Genomic DNA, 13,682 nt, shown 5'->3' on the forward strand with positions numbered 1-13,682 from the left:
TGGTAGACTCGCCGGTCCTGTCGTGGCTCAGACCGGCTTCCGCTGCAGCCGCCTCTGCGGATTGAAATCTCTCGCTCTGTTCTCTTGAAACCGTTTAGGGATGCGGGGCTCCCTGTAAAGAGACGCCGAGACTGGAGCGCCTCCTCCGCCCCCGCCCCAAGAATCGCCGCTGGGAGGAGCAAATGGCGACAGGAATTGGTCGCGGCAGGAATTGGTTTGCAGGTGCTTGGAGGCGCGCAGCGTTCATTTTCATGTTACGGACGGCAGTTCCGCGTTTGGGCGGAGGAGTCCGACTTTGAGACTCGAGTCGCTAACCTTTTAGGAGCCCAAATGATAGTCGTTTTCGGGTACTTTAATGCGGAGCATCTAAATCAGAGGTCCCCAAACTTGGCCATTTTAAGACTTGTGCACTTCAACTCCCAGAATTCTCCAGCAAGCAGAGCTGGTTGGAGAATTCTGGGAGTTGAAGTCCACAAGTCTTAAAAAGTTGCCAAGTTTGAAGACCTCTGACCTAAATGGTGTGAAAGCGCGTAGGTTTTTAAACTCCAAATCTCACACAGAAGAGATTCTGTAATGTTCAAAAAGCTTGTATATCATTCACAGTTTGTGCCCTTTGGGTTGGTCTTAATAGCGCTATCCAGCTGTGTGTGTATATATATAAATAGATTCATATAACTGTAATTTGTATTGCATTGATCAGCTGGGTTAATTCAAAGTAGCAAAATCTGCTAGCCCGTAAAAGATGCATCGGTTATCTCATCCCACCGCAAATCGCTCTTCTTTTTCTCTCCCGTCGCTTAGACATAGAGCAATTTTCTCCGCTCATCACTTTAAATGCAGCAGGGCGTAGCTTTCGCATCTGGTCCTCGGCATTGCTGTCTAAGAATTGGCCTGTATTAATGAAGGGAAACTTGCAAAGATTTGTGACGCCACCTGGATTCCTCTTTACAAGCCGCTTTTGCCTTTTTCAGTTCTCCGGGGGTTAGCTGGGGAGCGGGAGACAAACATTACCGCAGAAATTATTTTATCTGCGGTATGTTTTTCAGTCTGGCGGAGGTGGGACAGTCCTAGGGAGGGGACTTAGTTGTAAACGGAAGGGAGAGCGCCTGTAAGAAGGGAGGGTTGGGCAGTAATGTTGAGGTTGCGTTATTCTTTTGTTCAAAAGGAAGCGGTAGGTAAAGTGCTTTCCCTCCGCTGCCTCTTCCCTCACTGGTCGGAGGGACTAGAGAGCACAAGCTGATCTTAGACACGGCAGGTTAGTCGGGAATTGTGCAGACTAATAAATTAGGTGCCTATTTTGATACTGACTGTGCTTGTGTCAATGTAGGTTTAGTCGCCTTTCAGACTTTCCCCTGGTTAATGTCATGGATTAACAATTAACTTGACTTAGATCCCTTACTGAGCTATAACGTTCGCATGTTCACACCGCAGCGTGCCTGGTATACTGTTGCAGGGTCACCAGGAAGACCAGATTCTAGTGGACTCTGTGCCATACAAACTAAGTGACTTTTGGCCAGTCAAACCAGTTATTGTTGTGAAATTTGGTGGCTTGCTTGCAGATACTTCAGTGTCCAAATACATAACATCAATGCTAGTCAGTATGGAGTTTGTTCCTTCTTTATAAAGTTGCTTGCCCTGCCCTGGTTGGTGGATATGTTCTGATCTTTTTTGTTTCCTTCTGTGTTGCTTCTTTTGAATGGTGTGTAAATTGGATTATTTCTATGTCAAAAGACACATGAACATTTCTTAATCTCAGACTCAGCCACGGTTTCAACTGAAAAATTGTGAGCATCTTAGACCAAGCCAAATCCAAAAATGTAGGGTATTTCTGGAAGCTTGGCTTTCAGACAAATTGGCCATCAATAGGCACATCCCCGCCAGTACCCAGATAAGCAGGAATCAGTGCCAGATAAACATTCAAGCAGAAAACAATACCCTAATCAAGAAACCAGCAAGGAGAAAACCACACCCCCAACAACACTGTCAGGACAAGCTATTACATACAAAAGGAGCAACTTCACACTGGCTAGCACTGATGTTATTTAGTTGGGTAATAAAACATCTGCAAGCAAACAACCAAGCTCAGAGAGCACCAAGGACGCTGCAGTTCAACTCTGAGCGAAGAATATTTTCTTCTATAAGAATTATTGTCATCGGAAAAATAGGAGGAGCTGTTGGGATGCACATCTAGCTAAAACCCAATAAATGAAAGATAGTTGCCTGGTTTATGCTTCATATCACATGAACTCAGTTTTTCTTAAAGAGTTCCCTCAGTATTAATAAATGTCCTTATTTTTGTAACTGCAACTTTTCGTATTCTCAAGTAGGAACTTTTCTGCTGGGCAATAACAGTATAAATAGTTTCAGTGTGATTATTTGATGTGCATATAAATACTTGGGAAAATAATATATGGAAGGATGCATAGTCATTCTTTCTTCGGAAAATATGTACTAGTAAAAGCTCACCTTGAGTTGAGTTTGCCTTCTGGTAACATGGACATATTTATGTTGTTTTGGCAGCAATATTTATTAAGCAGATTTATATGACCACTCAACTCACACATGATGACTGTGTATAAATGAGTTATCATTGCCTTTTGGGATTTTTAAAAAACTTCTGGTATAGTTTAGACTGGGATCCTTGGTGTTTTCTCACCCAAGTACTATCTAAACCTTGCTCTGGTATTACCCACATATTTGATTTTTCAAATACAATCAATGTTGATTAGACACAACCAACTTTTATGACAAATCTATTTTATTGATAAAAATGTCCTTAGCAGAATAGGTTTATTTTCTATAAAGAAACTTTTGATTTCAATGGATTTTATACTGCTGAAACAGTTATACCAGCATTTTTGAGATAGGGTTAAAGTCTCCAAATTCAAAAGCATTTCTTTTACTGCATATATACAAATAAAGAGCACACGATTGTGATGTATTTATACATAAGAAATGATTTCATATACAGTGTGAGATGCCATAAATGTATGTATGATGAGATGCACACAAGTAGTTTATAACTTTAAAATTCTATCACCAAAGAGTGCTTGTAATGGACATTTTTGAAGTTTTATAAGGCCAGTGGACAAGAAGAGCTATAGAGTTTAAGAACTTACCTTACATGGAAGTAATTCTTATTGTCATTTGCATAGTTATGTAACAAAATAATATGTGCTATAAAAATATTCTGTACATTTGTTATAATGTGATTTCTTTTTGTCTTGCAGGTTTAATTTGAAATGTACCAGTAGAAGAAAAATGTGTTCTTTTAATTGGAATATTCTCTCCTTTGTGAAATTGTTTAGTCTATGTATAATGCCTGAATTTTTATGTAAGTTACAATTTGAATAAGAATAGCTACCGCAACAATGGGGACCTCTAAGTACTGTGTTTCTCTGAAAATAAGACAGGGTCTTATTTGCTTTTGATTCCTGAAATAAGCACTTGGTCTTATTTTCAGGCAGGTCTTATTATTTTTGAGGTACAGGAGGCGGTGAGCGTGTCACCTCATGGCTGCTGCTATGTTGCAATATTTTCTGGAAGGGCTTATTTTCGGAGGAGAGCTTATTTAAGCACATGCACTCAGAAGCCTGATTGGGTTTTTTATCCGGGGAGGTCTATTTTCGGGGAAACAGGGTATATGTCCAGTTTTGTGGCAGTCCCAGGCTTGTTAGCAAACTAGGTCTTGAGGAACTTCTACAATATCAAAAGGAAGAGCAAAGCTCTGGCAATGAAGCCAGAAAACTTCTAATATATATTGGAAATTAAGGCTGCTGGAAATTTGGAGACAAGATATTTTTGCATTCTACAGTAGGCTGGACTAAAACAGTTTGCAACCACTAAGTTAAAGGACTGTTGTCTGTCATGACTTCATGAAAGAAGTATTTTTATATTTATCACAATATCAATAATTTCATTTATGTTCTAGATTAAGGACATAAGAATTTGAAAGTGTTATAATTCTCTATTATGCTATTTACAAATGATCATCTATTGTTGAAAACAGTAAAGACTTTTCTGGTTTTCATTTCTGGTTTTAATAGATGCACTGAACACATGTCCTGAGATCATGCAACAGTTTTTGAAAGATGGCTTTCACAGGTGAGTTATGACAATTAAATATTGATCAGTATCTTTTAGCAGTGTTTCAATAAGGTTTGAATCCATCACTTTTGCATTTTTCTAATTATATCTGATAAGGAAATACATTTTTATTCAATTTTTTTAGATGGGGCACACAATTTACTTGGCAGTTCAAGCAGCTTTTACATGATTGGGAAGTTTCTTTGAATTAATCTTTAATATTTTAATGCTACAAATTCAATTACATTTTAAACCTGTATGCCTAAAATTCTGAGGAATTTTTCTTTTATTATCTAAGTATGATTTTGGATGGAAAAGCATTTAATAAACAGTTAAATGAGCAATCGAATGATGTTGAAATATATTTCTGGTGCATACAGACATAAGGCGCGATAATTGGTAATACAATACTAATAAATTTTTATTAATGTAAATTCAGTCTGCTTAGTCCAATGGATATGTATAGAACTCAGTTTACAAGTTAGTTATGTAGTAGTTACAGTAAAGCAATGCAAATTTATTGGGCTGTAACAATCTCAGTTTTAGGTCCAGTCATTTACATTAAATTCTGTGATGCGAATTTAGACAATAATGAATGAAAGTATTGTTTAAGCATTATTATGAAGAACTGAGTTCAATAAATTGCAGTGAGACTTAGTGTTATCTCTAAATAATCAAATTTATATGCCACCCATCTAGCCAAAGGTGACTTGAGGCTGCTTACATTAAAAACATTAACACAATAAATAGAAAAATAGAAAAAACACACCTGCTGATTAAATTTACAATTCAGATTTACAATATTTAAAACTTCTTTACACAGAGATATGTAACTGGTATGTTTGGAGATGCTTTGTATTCTCTGCAAGTCTAATAACATCCCTTTTCTTTGTTTTCTTCTTTATGGTAGAGATCTCTTAATTAAGGTACATTTTGGTGTAGCTGATGAAGGCCTTGAAAGTTGCAGGCTGGCAATTAGAGTACATCTTCCAAGAGGATTATATGTTGATCCCTATGAATTGAAATCTTTACAACAGCATAATATCACTGAGGTATGATTTTTGGGTGATATAAAGATCAATTTTGCATTGGATATAGCACAAAAGGATTACAAATAAATAACGATATGTCATATTTCTGTAAATGTTGAAAGGTAGAACGAAATGTTATTTTTTATGCTTTTTATGAAGTTTTGGGAAAAAATTAAATAAATTTTCAGCATTCTTCTTTTACTTTCTACGTTCTTTTTTCTAATGCGTAAAATATTTTATATTATTTTGTGGCTCCTATTTCCATCATATTGATCAACCGTGTAGCACGTAGGATAGCTTTATCAGAAAAAAAATCAGTTTAGGAAGAATTTAATTACAGTTTCCCTGAAAATAAGACCTCCCCGGATAATAAGCCCAATCGGGCTTTTCAGTGCATGCGCTAAAAAAAGCCCCCCCCAAATAAGCCCTCCCCCAAAATATTGCAACACAGCAGCAGCCATGAGGTGACCACGCTTGCCGCCTCCTACACCTCAAAAATAATAAGACCTTCCCGAAAATAAGGCCAAGTGCTTATTTCGGGGGTCATAAGAAAATAAGACCCTGTCTTATTTTCGGGGAAACACGGTATAAATCTGAAAATATACTGAAAGTAAACTTCCAAGTAAAAAACAATACAGTTAAATGGGCATTTTAAAATTACTTTTAATCATTTTTTAAAAAGAAAAAAGCAAGCAAAACAGAATAAGTGATACAAAAATATAATGTCAAGTGGGCAAAGAATGTATAGATCTACAATTAGCACTATGTATATCACTGATGAAAAAAAGGCTAAAGAAAATGTATAAAGAAAGGCAACAATCAAGAAATAAATCAAATTACATTAAAGAAATCAAGAGATCTTAAAAGATGTAAAAACTGTTTTGGTTACGATCAAATGCATCAATTAAGATTAATGCATTATCCAACATAAGCTACATGTTTCAAATGATGACAATTCTGATCCCAGAAAAAGCTTTATAAAAATGGCAAACTGTCAATTTATATGAATGGAAAGAACTTAAGAATAAAATTCGAACTTTAACAAGATTCAAAACAGAGACGTTGTGTATCTCTTTCAAACTCTATTAGAGGGCAAACTATACTGGCTAATAGAATGGATTAAATCCTCAAACAGAACATTAATACTTTATAGGAAGTTGCTGATTTAGCTAATGAGCTTCATAGATAACCATGTTACACAATTACTGGGATACAAAAAAGGAGAAAAACTGAAACAGACATGGTATAAAATGGAACTTGATAAAAGTACAACCTTAGGAGAAAAACAGCCTTAGGCATGACCCCAGTTGTGGGACTTTGGGCCAGTCACTTTCTCTCACCTTAGGAAGGAGACAATGGCAAACCACTTTTGAAAATTTTTGCCAAGAAAACTGCAGGGACTAGTCCAGGCAGCCAATAATTGAGTTGAAGGCATCAAAGAAATAGTTACATAATATGACAGAACAAATAAAAATTTGAATGATAAAACAGATGCAAAATTTCAAAGAAACAATCACAATGCAACAATGGGCAGAACTATAGAACAAATATGTAAAATTACCTCTTATTATAATTTAAAAGAAAACTGGTGTGAAGTGTTTTATAAACTGCATAAAACTTCATTAATTGCCAAGATAAACAAATTATATTATAATTAATACTAGAAATGCAATGAGACAAGGAACGTTTTACCATATATGATAGACATGTACAGAACCTCAAAATACTAGAAATAAATACATAGTACTATTCAGGAAATTTTAGAAATCAAACTTGAATTAACACCCCCCCTTTTTTTTACTATGATTAAACAATTCCAAGATACTAAAAAAAAAAAGGGGGGGGGGAGGATTGGTGGTTACAATTTACTGGGATACACATTCATGCTGCAAGGATAAACTTAATACAATACTAGAAAAGAGATATATTACCAATGGTACAAGGCTGGGAATTTAACCTCAGAGAATAGGCAGTAATGGCAAAATTAACAGCATATATTAGTATTCATAACAGACACTTGATCAAATTTATAAGGGAATGGCTTCCATATGTATTACATTTTACGCAGCACAGCTAATTTAAGCATTTAGAGTATGGTTTTTAAGGGGAAACAGAATTGACCAAAAACTGAAATCAGCAATGCATGCAATTAATGTCTGAAAGATCTATATTCTGACTCTTTTGAAAAGAAGAAAAAAACATTTAAAAAGTGGTATAGTACTCATATCTTAATAGTAATAATTCCTATCTGGTATTATTGGAACTGGGATTAAAGCATCAGGCAGTAGTGATTCTCAAATATCCTCTTCATTTTCTATGCCTAAAGACTGTGAAAGTACTTTCAAAGTAGTACTTTGTCATTTTAATAATGACTTGAGGATTTGGAATTTAAAATCAAAGTCCATGCCAGCTATTGTTACTATAAGGATTTGCAGTAATTCAGCAATTGGATGCAATCCTTGTATCAATTTTAGTGATTTTATTGCTTATAACAAAAGCCCATCACAAATATTCAGTACAGATAGTCCTTGATTTACAAGTTCTTTTAGTTACAATGGCACTGAAAAAGAGATTTATGACTGTTTTTCACACGACTGTAGCAGAATCTCCATGATCACATGATCAAAATTCAGACCTTGGCAACTGACTCATATTTATGACAGTAGCTGGGGTCCTGGGGTCATGTGATTACATTTTGCAACCTTCTGATCAGCAAAGTCTGTTCAAAGTTACAAAGGCACTGAAACAAGTGTCTTATGACCATTGTTCACACTTAGCAACATCGCCATACTCAGTTGATCAGAATTTGGGCACTTGGCAATTCTTGTATTTATGACTACATGTGATCATCATATACCTTCCATCTATCAGGTACCTTCCAGCAGCCAAAGTCAATGGGGGAAGCCAGACTTGCTTAATGATTGCATGATTCACTTAACAATTGGATTGATTCACTTAACTGTGGCAAAAAAGGTCCTAAAATGGGACAAAATTCAACTGCCTTGCTTAGCAATGGAAATTTTGGGCTCAGTAGTGGATCATAATTTGAAGACTACCTGAGACTTTTCAGTAAGATGGTACCATTTCCTAAATAGGATTCTAATATAAATGAGATATTATTATTAAAAATTATGTCATTTTCAATGTACACCTTTTGTTTTTCCATAGGCATTGGTGATTGCAGATGAAGTAGATTTGGAAGTTCCTGAGTATTTAGCAACTGAATCTTCTGTCCTTGTTTACATGAGACCTGATCCCAAATGCACTACCTGTTTTAAAGCATTAATACCACTGCACTGCCGGTATTACCGACCCTCAGAAAGTCATGGAAAAATCCCTGTTGTTTTGCAGAATCCAGAAATAATGATTCATTGCGCAAAATGTACGTGATTATTATTGAAAAGGAATGTAAAAGTGGCAGTGTTGATCCAAAAAAACCTGGGGGGAAACTGTTACATACTAAAGGAAGCATTAGGGAGAGACCTTCATAAAGTAATGCTTATAGTCTAAGAATAATTGTTCTTTGAGTGCTGCATTTAAACTATCCTTCCCCGCTCTCTTCTCTTAGTTTTTTTTTCAGTGAACTGTCTGAAAGAAACTGAAATAGAAGCTCCCTGTTCCCAGAATAATCTAGATGTATGCTATTGGAAGAGCATGAAATATAAAATGGTACATTCATATTTCTTCTATGCTTTGTTTTTTCTTTAAATACATACTTCTATAACTATTTTGAAATGTTTATCTTATTCTAATGCCATTCCATACCAATTAAAAAAAGTTGCTTATAAATCTAAATTTTGCTAAAATGATTAAATTTTATTAACCCAGTAGATATTTCACTAATTGACTAGATAACATTATCAGTGTTAGTGAACAGTCTTAAATATGAAACATATTTCAAGTATTAAATATAACTTTTGAGTTCAAAATAAAAAGATAAATATTTCAATCCAATCAGACTTTTAAATTATTCTACTGCTGTGGAACAAAATTCATAATGCTTCAGCCATTCATATTTAGGAATGAAGCTCAATGGCAACCATATCTGAATAATTTAATACAAATTTATACCATAAAAGAGATTATTGCAAGGAACTGTTGAAAATGGAAACTGTAAAATGATTAAAATATTTAAGTTCAACATATGTGGGTATTCAAGTACACTTCACAATAAATGTGATAGTATGTGTTATATATTTTGAACAAAAGTTATCTTATTGGTCTTCTAATTTGCAATTCTTTTTTTTATAGCTAAGTAAAGAATTGGAACTGCAGGTACCAGTTGGACTCAAACATCACCTTGCCTTGGTTTGTGCAATAACACTTATTACCACAGGACTATGTTCCAGTTTTATCCTTTTAGCTTTATGCAGATATGGGCCCATTCATTGCTCAATGTGATATTAAACAAATTATTATTGAAATCATGAAAAGGCTGTCAAACTGTCCAAATTATAGATAAGAAAAGAGAAAGCTTGATCGTGTACCAAAAGCTGGGATTGATACTTGGCCTTTTGGGTCTCTCAACAGCTCATTCATCACTACTGCAATCAAGTTTCCTCTTTGCTTTCACTTTTCTCAACTTTATGGGCAAAGTTTGGCTTCAATTAATATGACCAAATTATAATTTGAGCGTGGTCATTTGAGCCTGGCTGATTTGTTCTATGATCTATTGCAGTGGTGGCTAATCTTTGGCATGGGGTGCTGAAACAGCAGCACACGTTAGCGTGCACGCCGAAACTTGGAAGAGAGCAGCGGGGCCGGTGTGCATGCGCACGGTGGCCAGCTGCACTTCTGGGTTCCGTCGCATGCATGCACGCCAGCTGGCTGGTCCGGTGTACATGCGCGTGCAGCTAGCTGCTCTCTTCTGGGTTGCATCATGCACATGCATGCCGGCTAGCTGGTCTTTGCACATGCTAGCTGCACTTCCTGGTTCCATTGCGGGCATGCCGGAGACTAGTTTGCTGGCATGCAATGGAACCCAGAAGAGAATGGCTGGGAACGCGTGCATGCGCATGGAAGAGCTGACTGGCATGCATGCGTGCAATGGAATCTGGAAGTGCAGCTGGCGATGGCTGTGTACCCACAGAGAGGGCTCTGCGTGCCACCTCTGGCATACATGCCACAGGCTTGCCATCACAGATCTATCGGTATTCATTTGTTTCCTTGGCTGTATAGGTAGTTTTAACAACTGTGGCAAAGTCGGTTGTAAATTGGATTTACTCACTTAACAAGTCTCACATAGCTACAGAAATCTGGGGTTCAATTGTAGTTGTAAATTAAGGATTACATGATTTTTGAAGAATTTTGTTCAACACCACATTCAGTCTTTTTATCCTGCTTCTTCAAAGTCCAGGTTTTTTTCTTCCATGCAGTGTTACAGGAAATACTTCCATAGTTGTAATGTCTGTGTCTATAGACAGGAATATCTTTTTCAAGCATTGAAAAAATGCTAAATATAAACCATTAGCTTTGAATTGCTGGAAAAAATGAGCAATTAAAATGTTCTCAATTTTTCTGTCATGTGCCATTGTTATAGAAAATATTGAATATTTATAAATTTTTATGCAGAAGAACATATGTCTTCAAATGTTGCAAATACCACTTCAGTTTTCAATCTAAATTCATGTAATTTCATTGCTTTTCACATGTACTAGATCTGTCTCAAATGAGTCCCCTCTAAAACACTACTTTTAAAAAACCTTGTCATGCGGTATCTTTCATCACTGGATAACAAATTGCTAGAACATTGGGTCTTTTGTTCTTTCTATAACATGCTATGTGATTATTGAGGCAAAGCTACAGCTACTGCACTACTTCAAGATCTATTTGAACAATGTTCTGCATTTGCTTGGAGTGTTTTTTGTCACTGAATTAACTACTTATAAGAAGTTGAGGTATTTCATGAAATATCAGCTGTAAATCTGTTTATATTATCCTTGGATACAAAATCTTTTAGGATTTTATTGGTTGAAATTTACTGGATATGAATATAACTATTTGTACTTACCCGAAAATGAATCTTCCTCTAATTGTAAATATACAATTACAAGTAATTCTTCTGTACATTTAGGCTTTGTTCACAGGAACTCTGTCAGTATATCAATATTGTAAGTTCTTGTGCTTCTTTTTTAGAGTTGGCATGCACAATAATTAGAGAAAGGCATATTTGTACAACCCCAGTTTCATAGAGAATTCATTTTCAGTTTTTTATATTTTTATAAATCAGCAAAATCTAATGAACCATTCTTGAAAAGAACATTTATGGCCATTTTTTCTTATATTTGTTTTATACTGACACAAGAACTGTTCACTATTAATCACTGCAAAACTCTTCTATGTAATGCAAAAGGAAATAGCATGATGGCAGGTGCTACTTGGTTTAAACTCTCTAAAGCAGGAAGAGGCAGAAAGACCATTATAATGTTTCAAAAACATTTGGATTATCTACAGCATTGGGGATGAACATAAGTTATTTTTATGGTCGATCAAATAAAAGTTAACACGGAGGATAATATTTTAGGTGACTGGTTTTTTTCACTAAACATTTTCATTGTTTTGGCTTGGTCTGCTAGTTATTTCTCTTTTCATTTGATGATTCATTTTCAGGTTTTTATCTGTGCTTTATTATTCATTTGTTATATATCCACTAATGGTGATAAGTTAGTGTATATTTAGAAATTAATACACTTATATTTATACAGGTAGTCCCCAACTTACAACGTTGTATTTAGTGTTTGTTCAAAGTTACAACAATATTGAACAGTGACATGACTTTTCACTTAGAACCATTGCAATAGTCACATGGTCAGAATGGGGGGGGGGGCTTGGCAACAGGCATGTATTTATAACAGCTGCATTTGTAACTTTCCCAGTCAGCTTCCAACAAGCAAAGACAATGGGAGAAGCCATATTCATTTTCTGACATGATTCATTTAACTGCAGTGATTCCCTTAATAACCATGGCAAAAAGATCATGAAATGGGACAAAACTCACTTAACTAACTTGCTTAACAACAGCAATGTTGGGCTCAATTGTGGTCATAAGTTGAGGAGTACCTATATTCATTTCGAAGCAATATTTTCTAGTTATGTATTGTCAGTGACAACCTCACTGCTAAACCTCATGCTTACTATTCTAATCATATTTTGGGTTAAGTCAGGATATTGGCAACTTTGTAGAAAATGAAGTTTACTAAGAATTAGGTGATTTCAGTCAGAAGCCTTCTAGAATAATTCCAGTGCAAGAGGGGAAAAAATCATAATTTAGCTGAGAAAAATAACTACTGAGCTTGTAACAGTTTCTGTTTGAGATGCCACATTTCAGTAGCAATACTACCTTTTTTTAAAATTAAATTGAGATTTCCAAATCATTTTTAAAAATAAGCATACGTTTTGGAAAATTGGATAATACAGCAACGTCTTTTAGATTACTTGTTAACGTTATGTTTTATAAAATGCATTTTGTTTTTATATTGATATTTTTAAATTCCTGTATTGTTTACATTTTACATTTACATTTCTTACAACTTGGCTGGTTCTGGAACGAAAAGCATTCTAGAAACAAATGCATACCAATAAAAGCACACATACAAAACGCCCACGCACGAATCACTCGTTTTACTTGAGCAATAATTAAACACAAAAAAATATTTTTATAACCTATAATAAAGCTTAATTCAAAACGACAGGGGGCAAACAAGGAATTCAGAACTTAAAACTACATGCAAACTGTAGACAAACCCAACGAATAGAAGAATCTTTGCATTCTTGATGCTAGGATCTCAAGATCTCGACGTTCCCCGTGCATTTGTGCAGCTTACCCAATAATTTCACACCAATAGTGTCTTTACAGATACCTTGTGGGGAAATGCAGTACCACCGCTGTCCCTCCATGCAACGGTAGGACCGCTAAGTCTCAGTAACTGTGCCTGCGTTTCGCCCTCCCTCCCTCCCTCCCTCCCTCGCCTCCTTCCTTCTTTCTGTCTGTAGCGTCGAGCTCAGCGCCCGAAGCCGCCTGCCCGGCTCCGCCTCTTCCTTTCCCGGCCTGTGACCACGCGCGGCGATTCCGCTCACTCCCTTGGCCGCCCGGTGGGCCCTCCCCGCCATTGTAGGAGGCCGCGCCCTGCCCCAAGCGGTCAGGCCGGTAGCGAGAAGCTTGGCTCCTGTCCGGTGACTCTGAGCGGCGTGGTGGCTGCGGGTTCTTCCTGGAGGAGCGGAGACCTGGCTGGAACGCAGGAAGGGCAGGGGGATCGCAGCTTCCTCTTCGGGTAGGAGGGGGGGGGGAACACACACACACCACACACACATACACACTAAGCAATATTCAGGCCCGGAGGCTGAAGTGTTTGGCGGAGTCTCTCCCTGTACGCGCACCCGGGAGGAAGTGGGGTTGTGGGCCCGCTGAAGGGGGAGGGGGCTACTGTCGCTACTTTTCCCTTGAGGGCGGGCAGGTGGGCGAGAAAGCGGGGTGGGTGGGGTGAGGAGGGGGGTCTGCAGGGAGTTCCTCAGCCGGCCCCCCTCGCGGCTGCTGCTCCCTCCTCTCGGAACTGAAAGGCTCGGGCT

At 37.0% G+C, this 13,682-nt stretch overlaps 2 protein-coding genes across 7 annotated transcripts in view; both read left to right on the forward strand.

Moving 5' to 3' along the window:
• Positions 1-83: 83 nt before the first annotated feature.
• Positions 84-12,714, forward strand: PIGX (phosphatidylinositol glycan anchor biosynthesis class X). Of its 5 annotated transcripts, none has more exons than XM_081954269.1 (7): positions 84-222; positions 3,231-3,334; positions 4,047-4,104; positions 4,997-5,138; positions 8,286-8,499; positions 8,686-8,786; positions 9,369-12,714. In XM_081954269.1, exons 2-7 carry the CDS (start codon positions 3,262-3,264, stop codon positions 9,516-9,518), a joined length of 738 nt encoding a protein of 245 aa, XP_081810395.1. In that variant the 5' UTR covers positions 84-222; positions 3,231-3,261; the 3' UTR covers positions 9,519-12,714. The 5 variants fall into 5 exon arrangements, with proteins under 5 accessions (XP_081810395.1, XP_081810392.1, XP_081810396.1 ...); XM_081954266.1 differs by lacking the exon at positions 84-222 and adding an exon at positions 562-647; XM_081954270.1 differs by lacking the exon at positions 84-222 and adding an exon at positions 870-1,033.
• Positions 12,715-13,170: 456 nt separating this feature from the next.
• PAK2 (p21 (RAC1) activated kinase 2) overlaps positions 13,171-13,682 on the forward strand; it is a 35,709-nt gene continuing 35,197 nt past the window's right edge. For both annotated transcript variants that reach the window (XM_081954264.1, XM_081954263.1), the window contains exon 1: positions 13,171-13,387. The gene's annotated coding sequence lies outside the window, so the exon portion shown is untranslated. The remainder of the gene's footprint in view (positions 13,388-13,682) is intronic.

The sequence above is a fragment of the Natrix helvetica genome, assembly GCF_964273705.1.
Source record: "Natrix helvetica genome assembly, chromosome: 5".
In the NCBI taxonomy this organism is placed as follows: domain Eukaryota; kingdom Metazoa; phylum Chordata; class Lepidosauria; order Squamata; family Natricidae; genus Natrix; species Natrix helvetica.